The sequence below is a fragment of the Dermacentor andersoni genome, chromosome 8 (assembly GCF_023375885.2).
Source record: "Dermacentor andersoni chromosome 8, qqDerAnde1_hic_scaffold, whole genome shotgun sequence".
In the NCBI taxonomy this organism is placed as follows: Eukaryota; Metazoa; Arthropoda; class Arachnida; order Ixodida; family Ixodidae; genus Dermacentor; species Dermacentor andersoni.
Window position 1 is genome coordinate 64,922,594 of NC_092821.1, and position 17,649 is coordinate 64,940,242.

Here is a 17,649-nt window from a genome sequence, read left to right on the forward strand (position 1 = left end):
TCGGCTTTTACAGCCACCTACAGTAACATTGCAGATGTCCTTGTTGCTCTCTATGGAATTACACAACAGAAAACAAAACTGAACTACAGTCGAGCCTGTTTACATCAAATTATCCTACAGTAACATTGCATATGTCCTTGTTGCTCTCTATGGAATTACACAACAGAAAACAAAACTAAACTACAGCCGAGCCTGTTTACATCAAGTTATCCTGTGTATCGAACAATTTCTGAACACCATATACCATATTTATTTACGTAATGAACGCACGCCCTACTTTGCTACTGTGCAGTCCCACGATCGAACGGCTGTGCTGTAGTCTTTCGAAGAGACTAGAATCTTTGACTCTCGCACAGGGGTTTAAATAAAGCAAGCACACTTAATGCTTAAGGAGGAAGAGGTGTTCGGAAACTTTTTTTTTTACTAAATTTAATGAAAATTGTCACCCAGACAGTTTTTCATGCTCATTTCAAAAATATAATTACTCCTTAAATTGACTGAGTGGTTCCAGATATAATGAAAAATAATCACCTATTGTTTATCAGAACAATTGTAAGAACTGTAGGACTACTGTAGAACTGTAGGACTACTTTTTTTATATTGCAGGTATTGCTATTTTAGAGCAGTTTCAAGTTCAATCTCCAGACATGGCAATCATGTGGCCTAATTGGTAGCCAGATTTTGAAATTTACAAAAGCGAAATTTAAAAATCTGCTCCTAGCATTGTGTAGTACACACATGTAGCAACATGCTGCTGTTAAAATTATGGTTCTATGTGCCCTGAGGACAGAGATAGCACTTCAACAAGTTTAAGAAACACTAAAGATTACATTCTGAGAAAAGTTGAAAAAACAACATGAGCTTATTTTTATAACGGAACACCACAAAATATTTGAATATATAAAGTGCTATTGCATTAGTAGCCTCCAGGAATGTAGTCTGTCTGGTTAGTGTCACTACGGTGATGCCTTTTGAGCACCCGCTGCAAGTTTTCAGCAGACGCATGCTCAGGAGACGTAGCCAGTTCGTTTGTTCCGGCAGCAATGTCGTCAACACGATCTAGTAGTTCTGATTTTCGGTCAGTAGCAGGAGTTGACGCTAATGCTTTAAGTTTTCCTTTAGCTTCACTGTCAGTACACCACAAAAATTCTGGCTGCAGAACAGTAGCGTCATGGCAAAACGTCGATGAAACACAGCCGTTTAAGGAGTGCTTCAGGGGACTAGGCGTAACGTGCTGTCGGGATCTCCGGCGTCACTCGGCTGCGGGACCGGGCTGTTATTGATGTCATCCGGAAGCGGTGCGGCAAAGTGTCGTTTCTCGAAGTGGTACGCCGACTTCCTCTTCCTTTCTTTTTTTTTTTTAGTTTGTACTTCGTAGCAAACTTTGGAGTCGCGATCAGCATTGCTGTCAGCGGGGGAAACCTTGCTGGCATGCCCGGCATGTGTGCAGCGGCTGCAGAGTGATGCAGACGACACCAATCTAGCCAATGGTGTGGCTAGCTGAGGGTCACGTGCCTTTGTCGACCAATTGCAGCATGCATTGGGTCTTCTTTTCGAGGCGGAATTTCTTCACTGCCAACGTGCAGGCGGAGCCGGTAGTGAAAGGAAAATGAAGACGAGAGACTGCTCTTTCAAACGATGTACGGGTCGGCGCGACTGAACGACTGTGGGGGCCGTCACGCGCCATAGAAAAAGCGTTTTTTTCCGAAAACGTTGGCTCGTATTTGGCCGACACTGGTGCCAAAAACTTATATTATGGCTAAAATATTCATTTAGAATGCGCAAAATTTGGCGAAGTGGTAGAATAATTGTTAGAGATTCCGAAAATACCATTTTCGATATATTGTTTTCTTGTTTTAGATTTTTTGGTCTCTAAAGCCTGTGTCCCCCCCTTAACACATCCTTTCTGCCAGTGCCAGCGCAAAGGCACCTCGCAGATTCAAGAGAGAGAAAAATGCATCAGGCACGCTGCAGCAAACGCAGTTTAATTACTTCACGCTGATGTAATGGGAGAGCATGTGCGTGGGATCCGCGGTCGGGTGTGCTGCCAGGGAGAGTTAAATGAAGGAGTGGCCGGCACTTGATCGGCATAGTGGTCATAGTCAGGCATAGTATCGAATTCGTGTGTCTGTGGCTCACTTTTCCACCTGCCTTGAGTTTCGATGTGTGTGATAGGCATTAAGTTGAGTTATACGCCTGCTGTGGGACATGGAGCTTATCTGCTCGCTTAACGGAAACGCTTATCAGACACCAATAAACTTTGACATGCCAATGAATAGGACGGTCGAGGAAAGAGATGCACACAGCGTGCTTGTCAAAACAGGTCCGCGCTTCAACGTGATGCTTGCAATAACGGCAGACGGCCAGAAGCAGCAGTGAAGACGAGCTGGGGCGCGATCAGAGATCGATGTTTGGAGTGTGCATTCAGTTTCACTTCACGCAATTGGCCTAGGCCACGCTTACTACGCCCGGCTGATGCATTGGTTTTTTATTCTGTGGTGGAACCACAATGTGGATGAAGTGGCTAGTGTACGGCAGGTCTGATGGTTCCGATGCAGAGTGAATTTACAGTTTGCAAATGGTATACATGTATTTTTGCTGCAAAGATAAGTTATCTTATGCATATTCCAAATCATTACCATCTTACTTCTCAATTTTCACTGTTGCGAAAATGTCTCCATCAAATTTACCCCGCATAATGAATGCACCTCCCAACTTTGCTTCGGTATATTGGGAAAAAAAGTGCATTCATTATGCAAATATATACATATAATGAGAATATATAGCGAAAATTCTGGTTGCACCGAAATAAAAAAATAGCAGCGATTCCCGATAATATAGGATGTCAAGTAGTGCAAAAGTGGCCTCAGCTGCTCCGACTCTTTGGACAGTGTGTAGAAATGCATGCTGCTGCAGGCAGCGAAGTTGCTAAGCAGAAGAAGATATAGGACTGTTTCACGCAAAACTAAGCATGAAACTAAGTTCCATCAGTAAAGTGCTTTTATGAATGGTATGTGCTTTTGTGGCATCCAATTCTTTAGCAGGCGTATATCGAATTAGGTCCTATGTCGAACTGATAAGCTTTTTTTTTTTTTTAAGTTTGCTGTAGCCGTGTTCAACTGTGTGGATATTGTAGGACTGAGGAGGGAGTCGTACGCCTTGGCACACCATGGTGGCCGTATTTCTTCTTTACACCCATTGCCTGGTTGAAGCTCGGAAAGCACAGGAAAGCAGTGTGTACACTTGAAGATAGTCTTTTATGCTTGTAGCTAACACTTCGAGCAGGCCAGCTGGCCATACAGAACACCACTAAGGGATTCTTATAAGAGAAGCATGCTGGGTAACAGGGCATTTCCATATTACAGGTTGTGGGTAAAGGCAGCCACAGCGTCTGCTACAGTAACGTTTGCTTCAGACTTTTGCGGTGCGACTCCTGCACCCCTTCGAAGGCAATACAAAGAAAGCGTTAAGCAGTATAATTTTTTATTAGGCAGTGAGAGGCAGGCTTGTAATCACTAGCACAGATACTAGTTTAGTTATGACAGTTTACATGAAACAAAGTTACAGGCCTGCCGTTGCTTGCCTAAAGTGCCATTGCACCTTCATTTTCTTGTCACCCAGGATGACATGGTGGATGACGTGCAGTCCTTCGTGGTGGCTGCCGAAGTGTTGAAAGAGCGTGGTGCATACAAGATCTACGTGCTGGCCACCCACGGACTCCTTTCCAGCGATGCACCGCAGCTCATCGAAAACTCGCCAATTGATGAGGTCAGTCGCTCGTGTCGAGAGTCTACTCATCCGGTTGTAAATACTTGGAAGTGAGCAAATAACTTTTGCGAAAATCTGAAAATTTGCCTAAGTTTCGTGAAAGGGAGAGTTTTTGTCCACCCACGAGTAGCACGAAGCTACAAAGAAAGCCCGTACAAGTTCCTCGGAAAGAACTCGTGGAAAGAACTTGACACTGTTATATCGTGCATATTACTCAGTACGACAGCAATGGAGGCATTACCCATTCTCTGCCTTTCTTCCATCCTCTTCTTCCTCCCCCTTGGGCGGCTCCAAGCACGTGCCTTCTCATGGCGCTGCCTATCGCAGCGCCATGAGAAGGCACATGCTTGGAGCTGCCCAAAAGGGAGGAAGAAGAGGATGGAAGAAAGGCAGAGAATGAGTAATGCCTCCATTGCTGTCGTACTGAGTAATATGCACGATATAACAGACACTTTGACAATACAGAGCAGTCCCACTTATTGGCGGTATGCACCCTCCTGTACAGGTGGTGGTGACCAACACGGTTCCGCACGAAGTGCAGAAGATGCAATGCCACAAGATCAAGACGGTGGACATTAGTGTGCTCCTGTCCGAGGCCATCCGGCGCATCCACCACAAGGAGTCCATGTCCTACCTCTTCCGAAACGTCACACTCGAGGACTGAGCACACCTAGGAGCCTGGTTTTTAGATGGTGGGTTGTGTGTGTGAATCACCTTGTTCTCAGGTGATTCATTCCCGGTGTTCCTTCATTTTTATAGGATTTTCTGCAAGATCTACTGCACCTTAGTCTTGTTTAGCAGCAAGGGCATACCTAATGCACAAGTGGTCTTTCTATCAAATCATGAATTATTTTAGCATATAACAGCACTTGTGGTGGACTATAAATTTTTCTAACAGATTATAACTAGCTTTCTAATCTTAGCAGATTAAAGAATTCAGAGCTGAATGTAGAAATGCAACTGCTACATAGTGGCAGGCAGAGAGTAAAGCATGTGGAGACCTTGATCCTTTTGGTCGTAAAGGTCACTTTTAGAATATTGCTTTCAGTGTGCGCTCGTTAGCTGGCTGAGCGAAACCAGTTGAGCTGATTATCTGCTTGTGCTATACAGCTCGAACCATCTAACGATCCATGTACTACATCACAAGAAAGTGATAGTGTCACTGAACGTGATTTTTCTAGAATACTACTAACCCTGCCAGTCTCTCGACACAACCGCGAAGTAGGTGCTGATGAAAAAAAACCTTTTTAATTGAACACTCATTAAATCAGAAAATCTGATAATTTGGACTGGCAGGCATATGGCCTGCCAGTCCATGCATATGGTCCTGGCAGGCATATGCTTTATTTAGTAGAATCAAACTCGTTAATTCTGATATATTTGGCCGCACATCGGTTAATTTGGACAACTCTCTGAGCTTGGCGAGTGCGGAGCACCACCACAAGAAAGCAAAAGTGGCACCAGCGTATGCAATCGGAATAAATGTCGGAACGCTTCGTGCCAGTTCCTGCCTTTATAGCCTTTATTCTTGCATTTACCGCAGTGCATAACACGGCGTCCGCCGCGCGCCTTCAGAACCGCGTGGTTGCCGTCCATGATCGCTTCGATAGTGACTGCGGTTTCATCCGCACAGGTTGCATCTAACAGTAGTTTCGTTTTGATTCGGTGTGCGTGTTGGCCACGTGTCTTCAAAACTGCGTGGTTGCAGTCCATGATTGTGTTGGTAGCGGCTGCGGCTTGGTCAGCAGCCATGGCAGCAAACTGTAGTTTCCTTTCGACTCAATGCAGTGGTTGCATGTGCAATGTGATAGACTTGGCGGATGCTGTCAAGGATAAAGACCGCCAGCTAAATCGTCATGGACGGACGATTTGCTGTTGACCAGCTCATTGGCAAAAAAAAATAATCGGGATGCACGCGCAGTAGTGAAAAGCGTGTCTCGGATGAAGCCGCGGTCGCACTGGGAAAGAAGTCGCGAGGCCTTCGCTGCTCAGTCACGAGATGACGAGAATTGCAGCTTCCACACTGCTTTAATTCCTAATACAACCTGGATTTGCCTATTCATTCAGTAAATGAAGGTGTGCCTATATAGTAAGCATTTGTTTACCTTTTTCTTGATACCTTTGATAATTTGATATTCGGCTAATGCACACATTTTCAAGACCCATCGAGTCAGTAGATGTCAAGTCTGCACATCTCAAAGGCCTTCGCGCAATGAGGATGAACACCCTTGCCAGCAGTGTTTACGCTAGCATGTAAAAAAATTAATTGGGGAATGTGGCATGACGCGGTGCTGCCGCACAAGGTTGCAAAGAGTCGGTGGTTACAGTTTGTTGATGCTTTGTTTACGTTATTGCTAATAATGGCTCGCAGTGGCGTTCTACCTTTCAAGCTTCTCACTTTTTCGGCCGAAGCGACATTTAAAAACGTAACTTCGCGGCTCTCGGAGCGCGTGTGGCCAATGCTGCAGCTGTAATGGCAAGTCTTCTGCAAGGTGCCGGCATGCCGGAGTAGTTTCCGCCTCCTGTCAACTAGAACACTTCACTATCATATAGAGAATCCACTCGTCATGCTGATAGCAAAATATATCACACTCTTGATGAAAAAATTGCGGCTAATACACTCATCGTCTAGAAATAGCAGGTGGTAGGAACTGGCTGTGGGCACGATTTTGAAGGGTCTACAATGCCCATTTCGCTTTAGATTACATTTTTAATGGGAACTTGTAATTAGATGCAAAGTGGCGGCAACAAAAACGAAGGTACTGAAAATCCTATTTTCTGGCCAAGGTGGTGTCAAATCGTAACTGCTGACGCTAGCTACAGTGTCGTTAATTTTGGTGCATTGTGAAGGCCGAGTCCAAATATAACGAACTACTGATACAATGACCACTTTTCACGAAACTATCAAGTTCGTTATAAGCGGATGTGACTGCAGTTGCAGAAATATAATGCCAACATATTATTTACTTAGTAAAGTGTACTTACTTTCTTGTGGAAGTAACAGCACAGGTCCCACATCGCAGCAAGAATTCTGTATCTCAAGGCCTCCTTGTAGTCGGAGCACTGATGCACATCCTACCATCCTTGAGAAAATTTGTAGGTGCAACAATTATTTGAGTATTATTTCAATCATTGTTTCCGTTAAAAGCAATCTGCAGCAATAAGAACATGTTGTTTAGACATTTAAATTATTCCAAACTGCTTGCATTCAAGAATGCAGAATTGTCACTAGTGATGGTGGTCGCACACATGCCTGTCATCAGATTATTGAAGCAACTGGATCATTAAATTTGCCATATGGCAGCAGTACAACTTCAGTTTTGTTGATTTCGGGAACCACGAAGGCCATCGTCTTGATAGCCATTGACGAGTCCAAAACAGTCCGACACAAGTTGGCACGCTTTGTTAGAGCATGCTCGTGATGCTGCACAACACCCTGGTGATTGCTCCCATCCGTGAGGCAATGTGTTTAGGTGAAGCAAATGCCGTGGCATATTTTATTGCAAGCTGTCGCCAATCCTGCGGCTGCGAGTGTTCACGAGACTTGTTTGTTACCAAGATGCTATGCACTGCACGAGATTGAAAACTGAACCCTGTAATGTCACCCATTGTCTTTTATTCATTCCTTCTGCCTGCTCAGTACTTGCGGTTTGTTGACAGGCACTTAAAAAACCTCTCCCTTACATTTCTTGTGTGCCTTGATTGCCCGTGATTTGCAGGCTTTTATGTAAGCCACAAGAGTTGCTTAGGTTTGAAAGGATGTTTTTGTTCCTTTTTTCATTTGTAATGGTTGGTGTAGTCCACTTCCATTATTCCGCCTTAGTGGGACAGAAGGAACTCATTGAATTATTCGTCCGCCATCGTGGTTCGCTAGCTGGATTGTTGTTCTAATGGGAGTGGAATACGAAAACGCTTGTGTACGATGCTACGGGTGCACATTAAAGAACCCCAGGCTGTAACGATTCTGTTGTAATTTCCCAGCCAGCTGTCTGGGTCTCCAATTGATGATCCACGAACGGTCCTTGGCACCCTAGGTTGTCGCAACACGATTGCTGATGCCAACACTGTAGCTCTCATTGTAACTCTCATCTAGGAATCTGTACACCGGCAAAAGTCCTTGTAGCCTGCAGCTAGCTCGTTGGTTCGTGGTAACATTAGCATTGTCATCGTGTCTTTGACTTGCATGTGGTCTCTGGTGCACAACGAAGGAGCACCTCCACCTGATGTAACATTGTAGTGAGCGTGATGCACATAACTGCCAAAAAGCAATAGTTAGCAACTTTTTATTGGGCAAACTCGTGCATAACAAGAAAGCCTATACACAAAGCACGGTGGTAGCAATGAGCACAGTCATCAGTAGCTGAAATCTGATCTACAGGTCAAGTGCGCCAGCTATTTATACATGACTCATCACACATTCCAGCTGGTGCTTACGTATGTTTGAAAATGAACACCACCATTCGAATTGTACACACAATCTGATTAGATAACACTATTTCACTATAATATCTGCAACAACACTCTGGAACTTTGGGATACATGTAGGCAGGTCTTGCACTGAGGAGTAACTTTGTAACAGTGGTTAGACGGACAATGTATGCATGTCGGCACTTGTTCTGTATAGCAAGGTTGAAGCTGGAGGGGATAATGGCAAGTGTAATCTGTGGTGTCTTCTGCATTCTTATCCTTCTTACTAATGCATTCAACATATTCTTTGGCTTATCCAATGAATAAGTGTGTATATCTCTGAGTGCAACTGCTTTGGATACTTTTCAGGCCACATACCTGGTGCAGAAGACTTCAGCGCTCACATTGGGTGGATTCCACGAACTATCTCCCGATTCAACACTACTGTTTGTAAAGCCCAGCTTCAACAGTACGAGAAGAAGTTTGTCCAAGAAGTAGTTACTCTTTTGTATTTTTATGCCTTATTTCTTTCGTCACATCTTATTTCGTTTGTCAAAATTATGTTCCGATTTTTTTTATTGTGCTTCCTGGTGATGTAAGTGACATCTTCAACTTTGCGTTCAGCTGTGAAATGTGCACAGCGCTTTCAACGCAGAGCAGCCAGAAGTGATGTGATCTCACCATTGCTTGTCAAAGCAGTATTGCATCATGTGCCGTGATGGAAGACGTCACAAATGCATAATGTGGGTGCTGCTGATCAGCTCAAAGCTGCCAAATTCTTTGCTAAAGTTCGGAGCCATTCTTCCTCCTATTGTACTTATTTTGAAAGTTGCATCAGTTCAATGGCTCAGACACATATAAATGCTTTAAGTTACTGTTAACCAACTGTTAAAAACTCCAACTTTTTTTTTTACATTCTTGGGACTATCCTTAACCAGCGTGGTTGCTGTGTTCTTCAGCTGCTGTCCGAACTGCAGAAAGGTTTTTGACGATGGCAATTTCACAAAGATGGTACCTTACATTTTTCTTAAACCTGACAAACAGTTATGGGTATGGGCACACATTCAAGATATCTAAATAATTTGTTCTGCAAAAGGTTGTTTGAACTTCAGATGTCACTTGTGTTCTAATGCATGCATTCTTCAGTGGCAGTACTTGCTCTGTCTGTAAAACTTGTATCAAAAGCACTGAAAGTTTGGCGAGTTGGTACATATTCATAACTGGAATGTTTAAAGGAGCACGAGATAACGCAGACAGGGGGGCAGAGAAACAAAAGACAAGCACTGCATTAACAGCTGAAGTTAATTGAAGCAGCATGTAATGATCAAGGAAGTCAGAATCATAACAGAGCTTTGCAAACTGAGGCTGGATGATGCATCTCACAATTTCTCATTTTTGCATAGTCTGTGCAGTGTGCTACTTCTGTAAACTTAAGTTGTTGGTGCAGGGCTTGTCTTGTCCGTTTCTCTACCCTTCGGTAAGAGTTGTTCTGTGCTGCTTTCAACATTCCAACCATAAAACACATTGCATTGTGGGCATGCCAAGTTATTTCATTAATATTGTCTATTTATATCTGCACTATACAAGACAGTATAATTTCCAAAGCATGCAAGGCATTTGAGTGCTTAGTTTTATGCACAACATCGAGGTAAACAAAATATCCAGCACCTTTGCATTTTAGTAGTGTTGCCACACTTTTATCTACGAGAAACACAGAGTGTGGGATTTAGATATTGTGGCCAACTTTGTGTTTTGGAAAAGTTTTGCCTGCTTTACAATGTGCTATTTACGGAGAGTTCTTTCTCTTGTCCACATTCAGCACTGTACTTGAGTGCAGTGGTAATTTCTGTGCACACCGTACCAGTATGTTTTGATAAAAGGTGTATACATTGCTTGTAAAATGTCGTTCTTATCCCAAGAAGCTGGTCAGATGATTTGGTACCGTATGCTTCTGTAACCACACAGCCAAACACTTGAGCTGTCAGAATGTGGTCAACAGGAACATTTTGGTTAGGCAGCATTCTTACTTTGAGCTGCTTCAATGCTTCAGAATCCTGTGTTTGAAACTGAAATGATGTGGGGCCAGTATATTTTTTTTACTGGACTTGTGCATGGCTTTAGTGTTGTTCGTTCTGGTATTGATGCATAGTCAAAAGTGTATAGACCTTGTAGTCAGTGGTTCTTTGTTTAGACATGTTTTGACAACTAAGCTTCTATTGATGTCCAACCTTTCATTTTGTGGTGTGGGAAAGCACCTGTAGGCAGTTGGCAGCTGTCTTATTGTGAATAAATGAATACTATTCACTAATTGCCTTCATTTTCCTTGAAAAGGCTCACAGACAAAAAAGTGACCATAAAACAGTTTTAAGTTGTGCATGAATGGTTTTATTTAATAGGAGAGGTCTTTAATAATGTCGAGGGCCAATTTTAAGGGTACTGTGCAAACCCTGTAATTTATTAACAAAATTTTGTGTCCCCTGCTGCATGCTTTATTCCCTCCACTTCATTTGTTTCAATGTTGATGCCTTGTATGAAACTTGAATTTCAACAAAACAATGCACAAGCATTTTGAATTGGTATATTTTTGCTTAGTAATTTCAGGGGTGGGACTCCTGTGCCAATTGTGCCATTTTGATACAAACGCAAATTCCTGTGCCAAACGGAGAAAATGGACCGAAATTGCGCCAGGTTGCGCCAGAACGGCTTCGGCATGTGTGCTCCGAGTGGCCGCAAACAGCGAGCGGATTCGTTTTCCAAAAAAGAGTGCAGCAGTTCACATTTTGCACACCGCGCGACGGTGCCTTCTGCGCAGTTTCTCGTAAATTCGCGCTTATAACACTGGACCTTTCGGCGCTTCCGACAAGTGGCCAGCGTGCACGTGGCCACTTGCTGTACTAGAATACGGTCGAGTGGCGTGGCGATCCCTAGCTGTGGCGCAAAACGCAAAGTAGACTGAGGGCGCTGCATGCAAACGAGATATTAGGGAGGCGCAGGTTCAGCAGGCGGGCGTCTCTGTCCCCACGGCCAGTATAACGTAAAACAATTTCAATGTTTTTATGCCCATATGGGCCAGGCCTGAGCCATTTTAGCCATCACACAGGGCTAATGGCAGATTGGGAATAAAAACTAGCAGTTTTTCCCTATAGGCGAAGCGTCGATTGCGATAAAAAATAAGTAGATAGCTATGCAAAGTAAAGATAGTAGTTTCATCAGCCGTATAAACTTGTAAGCATTCTCTCACAAACTAAACAAGTATGATGTGACTCGTGCACAAGCAAGCATAAACACATCTCACTTGATGAATGCGGAAACTCGTAAAAACTATGGAGTGAGGAAGTGCAGCAGCAGCAGCAAGCAAATTGACCTTCACGCTGCCTGGCTTCAACTCAAACTAAGCAGCAAAAATAGCGCACAGGAAGCTATCGGCACTGTCCCCATCACAGATCGCTTTCAAGATAGGCTGCGCCATATGCTGCAGCCGCCAAAGTAGAACCCCTCCCCCTAGTGCTTGGCACGTGACGGAAGACTGCATGTTTTTTTCCTGCTTTCCTCCCTTGCACACGCAAGATTGAGCTGCCATCGTCGGCTCACCCCCGCACACTTTCACTCGCACATAAAGCATGCAGCGCGTGCTGACAATGTCATCGCCCCTGGACTTTATACGGAACATCATGATGACGACGACAATGGCAGAAATGTGCCTGAAGTGTTCATATAATCGCTATCGCAATAAAAACAGATTGCAGTAGTTTTATGTTATGCCAGCCCCGGGTTGACTGCTTCTCTGAATCTGCAGTGGCATATGCTGACCCAGAAATCATTTTACCATGGGGATTGGACCACATAATTTGAGAACATTTTCCACTTTTGTCATGCGCTTCAGTAGGGGAATATATACTTCGATCATAGTGGCACCGATGTTTACAGCTTTACAGGAATGCTTGCACCGTGCTGCCACTCAATGCACTGTTCTATATTGTAGTATGCTACAGCTACAAAGCGCGCTTCTGTGTTTAGTCATGGTTTCGAAGTGCAGTGCCATATTTTATTATTCCAGCAAAATTCATATTGGCCTGCTCTAAACTGCTTCAAAATGACATTTAGTCTGCTCCAAGTTGCTCCAAAATGTTTTGTCTGCTCCAAACTGCTCCAAAACGCAGTTTTACTTGCTTCAAAACTTTCTTCAAACTGACTGGGCTGTCCCACCCCTGTAATTTCTTTGCCTACAAAGGAAGGAGTATTGATGAGCGAATATTCAATATTTGAAATATGAATTGAGTAGTCTGCTACTTGATTCAGAAATTCGCATTTCGAATTGAATATACTGTTAAACCTTGATATAACGAAGAGCAATGTAATGAAATTCTCAACATAACGAAGTAATTAACTTTTTATAACTGGTCTATAGAATGGCATGTATTTATAACCTCATTATAAGATATCTACACAGGTATTCCCAACATAGCAAAATTTCATTACCATCGCAAAGGAATACCAAGGAAATAAGGAAACTCACGGATGCAGATTGTTGTGCAATTACAAGCGGCTGCTTGCCAAATGAAATGCACCTCTCAAATCATGTACTGCGCTGCCATGAGTGACTGCCGAAGTGGAGCAGCATCACATTCTGTACAAGGTCCAAGTGCAATAAGAGCCTATCGCGCTCCATACGCTACATGCTTTGGGTGCAAGTGAAAGCATGTGAAGGTCAGCCAAGAATGATGGTAATAAGCGCTGTCCTCCAAGGGGGGAGGGGAGCGAACTCGTGGTAATGCGATGAAACGGGTGCGATGGGAGGAAGTGGAGTGCAGGTTGGTGCGTTTTTTTCTAGCACGGCCATGGTTGTGCATAGCTGTCGGCACAGCTGAACGCATACGCAGCTCGCGTGCCCCTGTTTTCCCGCATGAGCGGGTGGAGTTGCTAATGGCACATAATCCCAGTTGGGAGCAGTGTCAGGTGGAGAGTAAGGATAGTGTGGAGTCTCTGGCAGAGGCATTTAATGAAAACGAAGGGATAGGCAGGAAGGGACACCTAGAGGCCATAGAAGCACAGACGGGAGCTGGTGGCAGCCAGCTTGAGACTCCACAGCGCTACAGTGATGTAATGCAGCAGGCTTCACATGGGGCAGGAGGAGAGGCAGCTGCATACGGCAGGTGGATGGCCAGGTAGCGTGAACCGGAGGGCAGCAATCGCAGGCTGGAGGCGAACGATTTGAGCGAAGAATGGTCCTCGTGTTGGGGCACTCCAATGTAGCGAGGGTTGAGGAGGGCATCTTTACAAGAGTGAAGGCACACAGGCAGGTGAAGGTGGAGGCCCACTCAGGGAAGTGCATGGTGGAAGCAATGGCCAAAGCCCAGGAGGACAACACGTAGGACGAAAACCTTGTCATTATCCATGCTGTTCTCGGTGTGCTGAGGCGACATTTATGAGCTTGGAGGAGTGTGTGGGATAATTATACTATGAAACATGAATGCGCACATGGAAGATATGGGCGAGTACACAGATTTAACAGTCAGCATGCTGCTGAATATGTGTGAAAGGCATGACTTAGTTGTAACAGCACTGAGAAGTGTGAAGGGCACATAACGTGGGAGGTAGAGAGCCTCAAGTTAACAGATTATGCACCTATGTCACATAAGTTGTGTGATGGGCTAGGGATAATGAACATAGGTGAATATGTCTCCAGTAGTCTAGGTATAGTAATCACGATCGTATCAAGCTTTTTCTTACTCTGAAAAGCAACTGGAGACAGCAACCAAATTGAAGTAATTTCTGACGATACTGAAACAGAATGGACATACGCAAATTTAACAGGGCTATTTGAGCTACAGCTTGCAAAGGTACAAGCCAGGCCCAAAGAAAAAGAAAGCATAAACCCAAGTGGTGGTGGGATGAGGGCGTTAAGAAGGCCATAGAGAAATGTTGGGAAGCCTCCAGGGAACACATATTCTAAACAGAGGGGTGAACAAGAAGCTGATTTAGAATAAAATGGGATAACTTCTTAAACTGTAGAAGGGACGCATCCCATTTGATCAATAAGCTGATTAGAAGAAAGGGGACCCAACGGTTTTCAGAATGTTCATGCGCAAACTGTTTTCATAGACTTTGCAAAGGCGTTCGACAAGGTATGTCACAAACTACTTATTTTAAAGCTTAGTAAACTGAATCTTGATCACAATCTGTTTGCTTGGCTAGAGAACTTTCATCTTAATTGATCAGTTGGCTTCATGTAATAACCGCTTCTCTCCATTTAGCCCTGTTCAATCTGGCGTTCTCTAAGGATCAGTTTTAGGCCCTCTCCTCTTTCGAATTAACATTAATGACTTCATAAAATTTCTTCTAACATTAATCTTTTTGCCGACGATTCCATTATTCTTCATTAAATTTCTGACACTGCTGATGCTAACATCCTGCGAAATGACAAACGCTGTCTGTAACTGGTGCGACTTGTTTTTAATACAACTAAACCCACCCTAACTATGCATGTAACCTGCCGTGAACTTCTTCCGACCTATTGCCTTAAGGTTACTACCATGCAAGCCGTTACATCTTACAGATATCTAGGTGTTCATTTAACCTCTACAGTTTCCTGGTCTTTACACATCAACAGCGTTATCAATAAAAGTGATCGCACGTTAGGTTATATCCGTCGATACTTTCGCTCCGTCGTCACTAAAGTTAACTTTGTACAAGATGTTAATTAAAAGTAAAATGGAATACGCGTCATCAATTTGCAACCCGCATGCTGAAGCACTAACCCAGTCTCTCGAACGTGTTCAAAATAATGCCTTGCGTTTCATCTTAAGCAATTACAACTGTGTGGCGAGCGTAACTTCTATGAAAACCATTCTGCAATGTCCACCACTTTCTGCTCGTTGCAAATGCTTCTGCTTAGCTCTCTTATAGTTGCAGAATTCATATCTATATGATGTCTGCATATCTACAAGCGTGTTGCGATCATGTCTGCTGAGCATGTTGTCTGGTGTCAAAGGCCTAGTCAGGTGGCCTTTAGTGCCGCCTTTTGCCTTGGCACCAAGACAAACCGCTCTTGAGCATTGTTTTGTCAATAAACAAACAAAGAACATATGTCCTTGCATTGATTACCATAAAGTTGGAGTTTTGGAGTGTCACACTAGAGTTGTCGCGAGTCTTTTGTTCCCAGGGCCTGTCAAGAATGGAACCACCTTCCCGGCGCGATGACTGCCATTGAAGACGACGCAGTTTCGCACGGCCATAATCGACACCGTCGCTTCGGGCATCACAAGACTATTACCATGTCACTTGCTGCCTTTCTTTATTCTTTATTTTGTAACCTTTTCGTTTTTTTACCCCACTCCCCTCTGTAATACCCTTGCAGTCTTGAGGGTATAATAAATGAAATGAAAAGGAGTAAACAAAAAGGATAAATGTTTCTAAAAATTTTTAACTGTTTTTCTAAACTCGTTGAGTGAAAGATTAGCTTAGATCAGAAGTCTATAAATACAGCTTTCGGTGTTTGGCTAGAAGAAGATGAAGCATTGGAATATATAAGAACAATGATGACATAAAAATTTGAAGAACAAATAGACGTTGCAAGTATTTTATCGGGCTAGGATAGACCGGTTAGTGCATGGGCTCCACTTGAACGAGAGTGGGAAAGGGCAGAGAAGAGGGTTCCTAGTAGAACGTCAACAGGACCCGATGGCATCCCACTTATGTTAATAAAGACACTGGGCCCAAAATCTAAGCAAACATTGAGAGGCAGTGAGCAAAACGATAATGGACGGTAAAGCCCTCGATGGCCAAAGACTAAGCAGGATGAGCATGATGTACTATAAGGAAAAGGGGGACAAAGCCAACAGTTACCATCCCATAGCGATGACGTCAGTGGTTGACAGGGTGGTGATACAGTTAAAGGACAGACTGCAGGCATGGGTGGCGAGTGCAGAGGTGTTGGGGGAACTACAAAACGAGTTCCAGAAGCACACGAGCTTGGAGGACAATCTGTTCTTATCGATGCAGTGTATCGAAACATATCGGACAAGGAACACGGGCCCCTATGGCTGGCATTTCTGGATACAAGGTGTCTGCCAAGTTGACATTTATGAATTCCCCGAGTGCTTTTGCGAAATCCCCCGAGTGGCACAGAACTTTGTTTAATGTCAAGATGGGCTGACACCATGCTGCCCGATGGTGTCACTAGTAAGCATGTTAAAATATAAAAAATAAAAAAGACAACTTAATCCAGTTTGAATAGTAAGGAGTAATGTTTATTTTATTCTAAAAGAAAACAAGGGAGGGGTTAGTAAAATGCACAGCAAAAAAAAAAATATATTCGAGAAAAATGGTAAAACTCGTTCTCGAACATTCCCAAATACGAATAAAAAGAAGGTGCACACAGAAGCAAATATTTTCGAAGATGAGCCATTTCTATGAACTGATAGCAAGATCGTTGGTGTGAGACGAAAACTTTGTCACAAGCGAGATTCTCTCTCAACAGCTGGTGACCTCAACTGTCCTGGCATACTCTCAGCCACGTGACGTTCATTTGAGGGATCACCCGACGTTTGTGCACAGGGGCGAGTAAAAACGGCCACGAGAGAGGAAATCTCGGGGCTTTTGCTCCATGAATACATGGCTCTGCCTAGGCACTATGGAGGAGGTTTCTTAGCGCACATTGTACGCATTTGTTCCTAGGCATGCCGGCATTGTGGAGTGGGGTCGAGTTTGTCTACGCTCGGATGTTGGCTGCCTGAGCGGTGAAATAGGTGAAGCAGCAGGCACTGATGCCCCATTTGGTGACCGCTGTGTTGGACAAACTGTCTCACACCTGCAGCGCTGGTGCTAAGTCATTCATGCCGGACCGTAGCTCTCTCGTGCATTATGGCGATGTACTTTGGAAATAACATCGCAGATGTTTCCGTGGGACCATCAGGGACTGTAGTAGAGACAGGACTGCACATATTGAAAATCTAGACATCAGAGTGCCTTAGCAATCGCATGTCAACGCAAGTGGCCGAAAGGCTACCGTTGATGCTCAACCCCTCTGCAACCACTATGAGAATACGTCCCGCTATCCTAATGCCTCTTATGCTAGCCTAACATTAACCTAAGCAAACGTGGCCGAGACGAAAAGACAATAATCCTCACGGTGTAACTGCTGTGAGAATACGCCGCACCACCCTTACGCCTTCTACGCTAATGTAACCTAACCTAAGGTAACAAACATTACCTAAACCTAAGCTAACCTAACCTAACGTGAGTGAGATGCAAAGCCAATAATCCATGTGGCCTGAAATCGGGCAGTGGCGTTCAACCACAGTTGCTAAGCAGCTGTGCGCTTCACTCAAACAAGACCACTCAAAAATGCTCCTGAAAAGTCGTGCACAGCAGCGTACGAAAAGCCTGCCAAGAGCAAAGATAGTACACCTGGAGAGCAGGCCAGGCCTCTACTACAGACCTTACTGCTCCCCCGGAAAAATCGATGTTTTTTTG

General features: G+C 44.1%; 1 protein-coding gene across 2 annotated transcripts in view; it reads left to right on the forward strand.

The window, feature by feature from the left end:
* Positions 1–10,483, forward strand: part of LOC126526307 (phosphoribosyl pyrophosphate synthase-associated protein 2) — a 43,557-nt gene extending 33,074 nt beyond the window's left edge. For both annotated transcript variants that reach the window (XM_050174209.3, XM_050174210.3), the window contains 3 exons: positions 3,622–3,768; positions 4,274–4,460; positions 8,545–10,483. In XM_050174209.3, the coding sequence (XP_050030166.1) occupies positions 3,622–3,768; positions 4,274–4,432 (306 nt within the window). In that variant the 3' untranslated portion in view covers positions 4,433–4,460; positions 8,545–10,483. The remainder of the gene's footprint in view (positions 1–3,621; positions 3,769–4,273; positions 4,461–8,544) is intronic.
* The last annotated feature ends 7,166 nt before the right edge of the window (positions 10,484–17,649 follow it).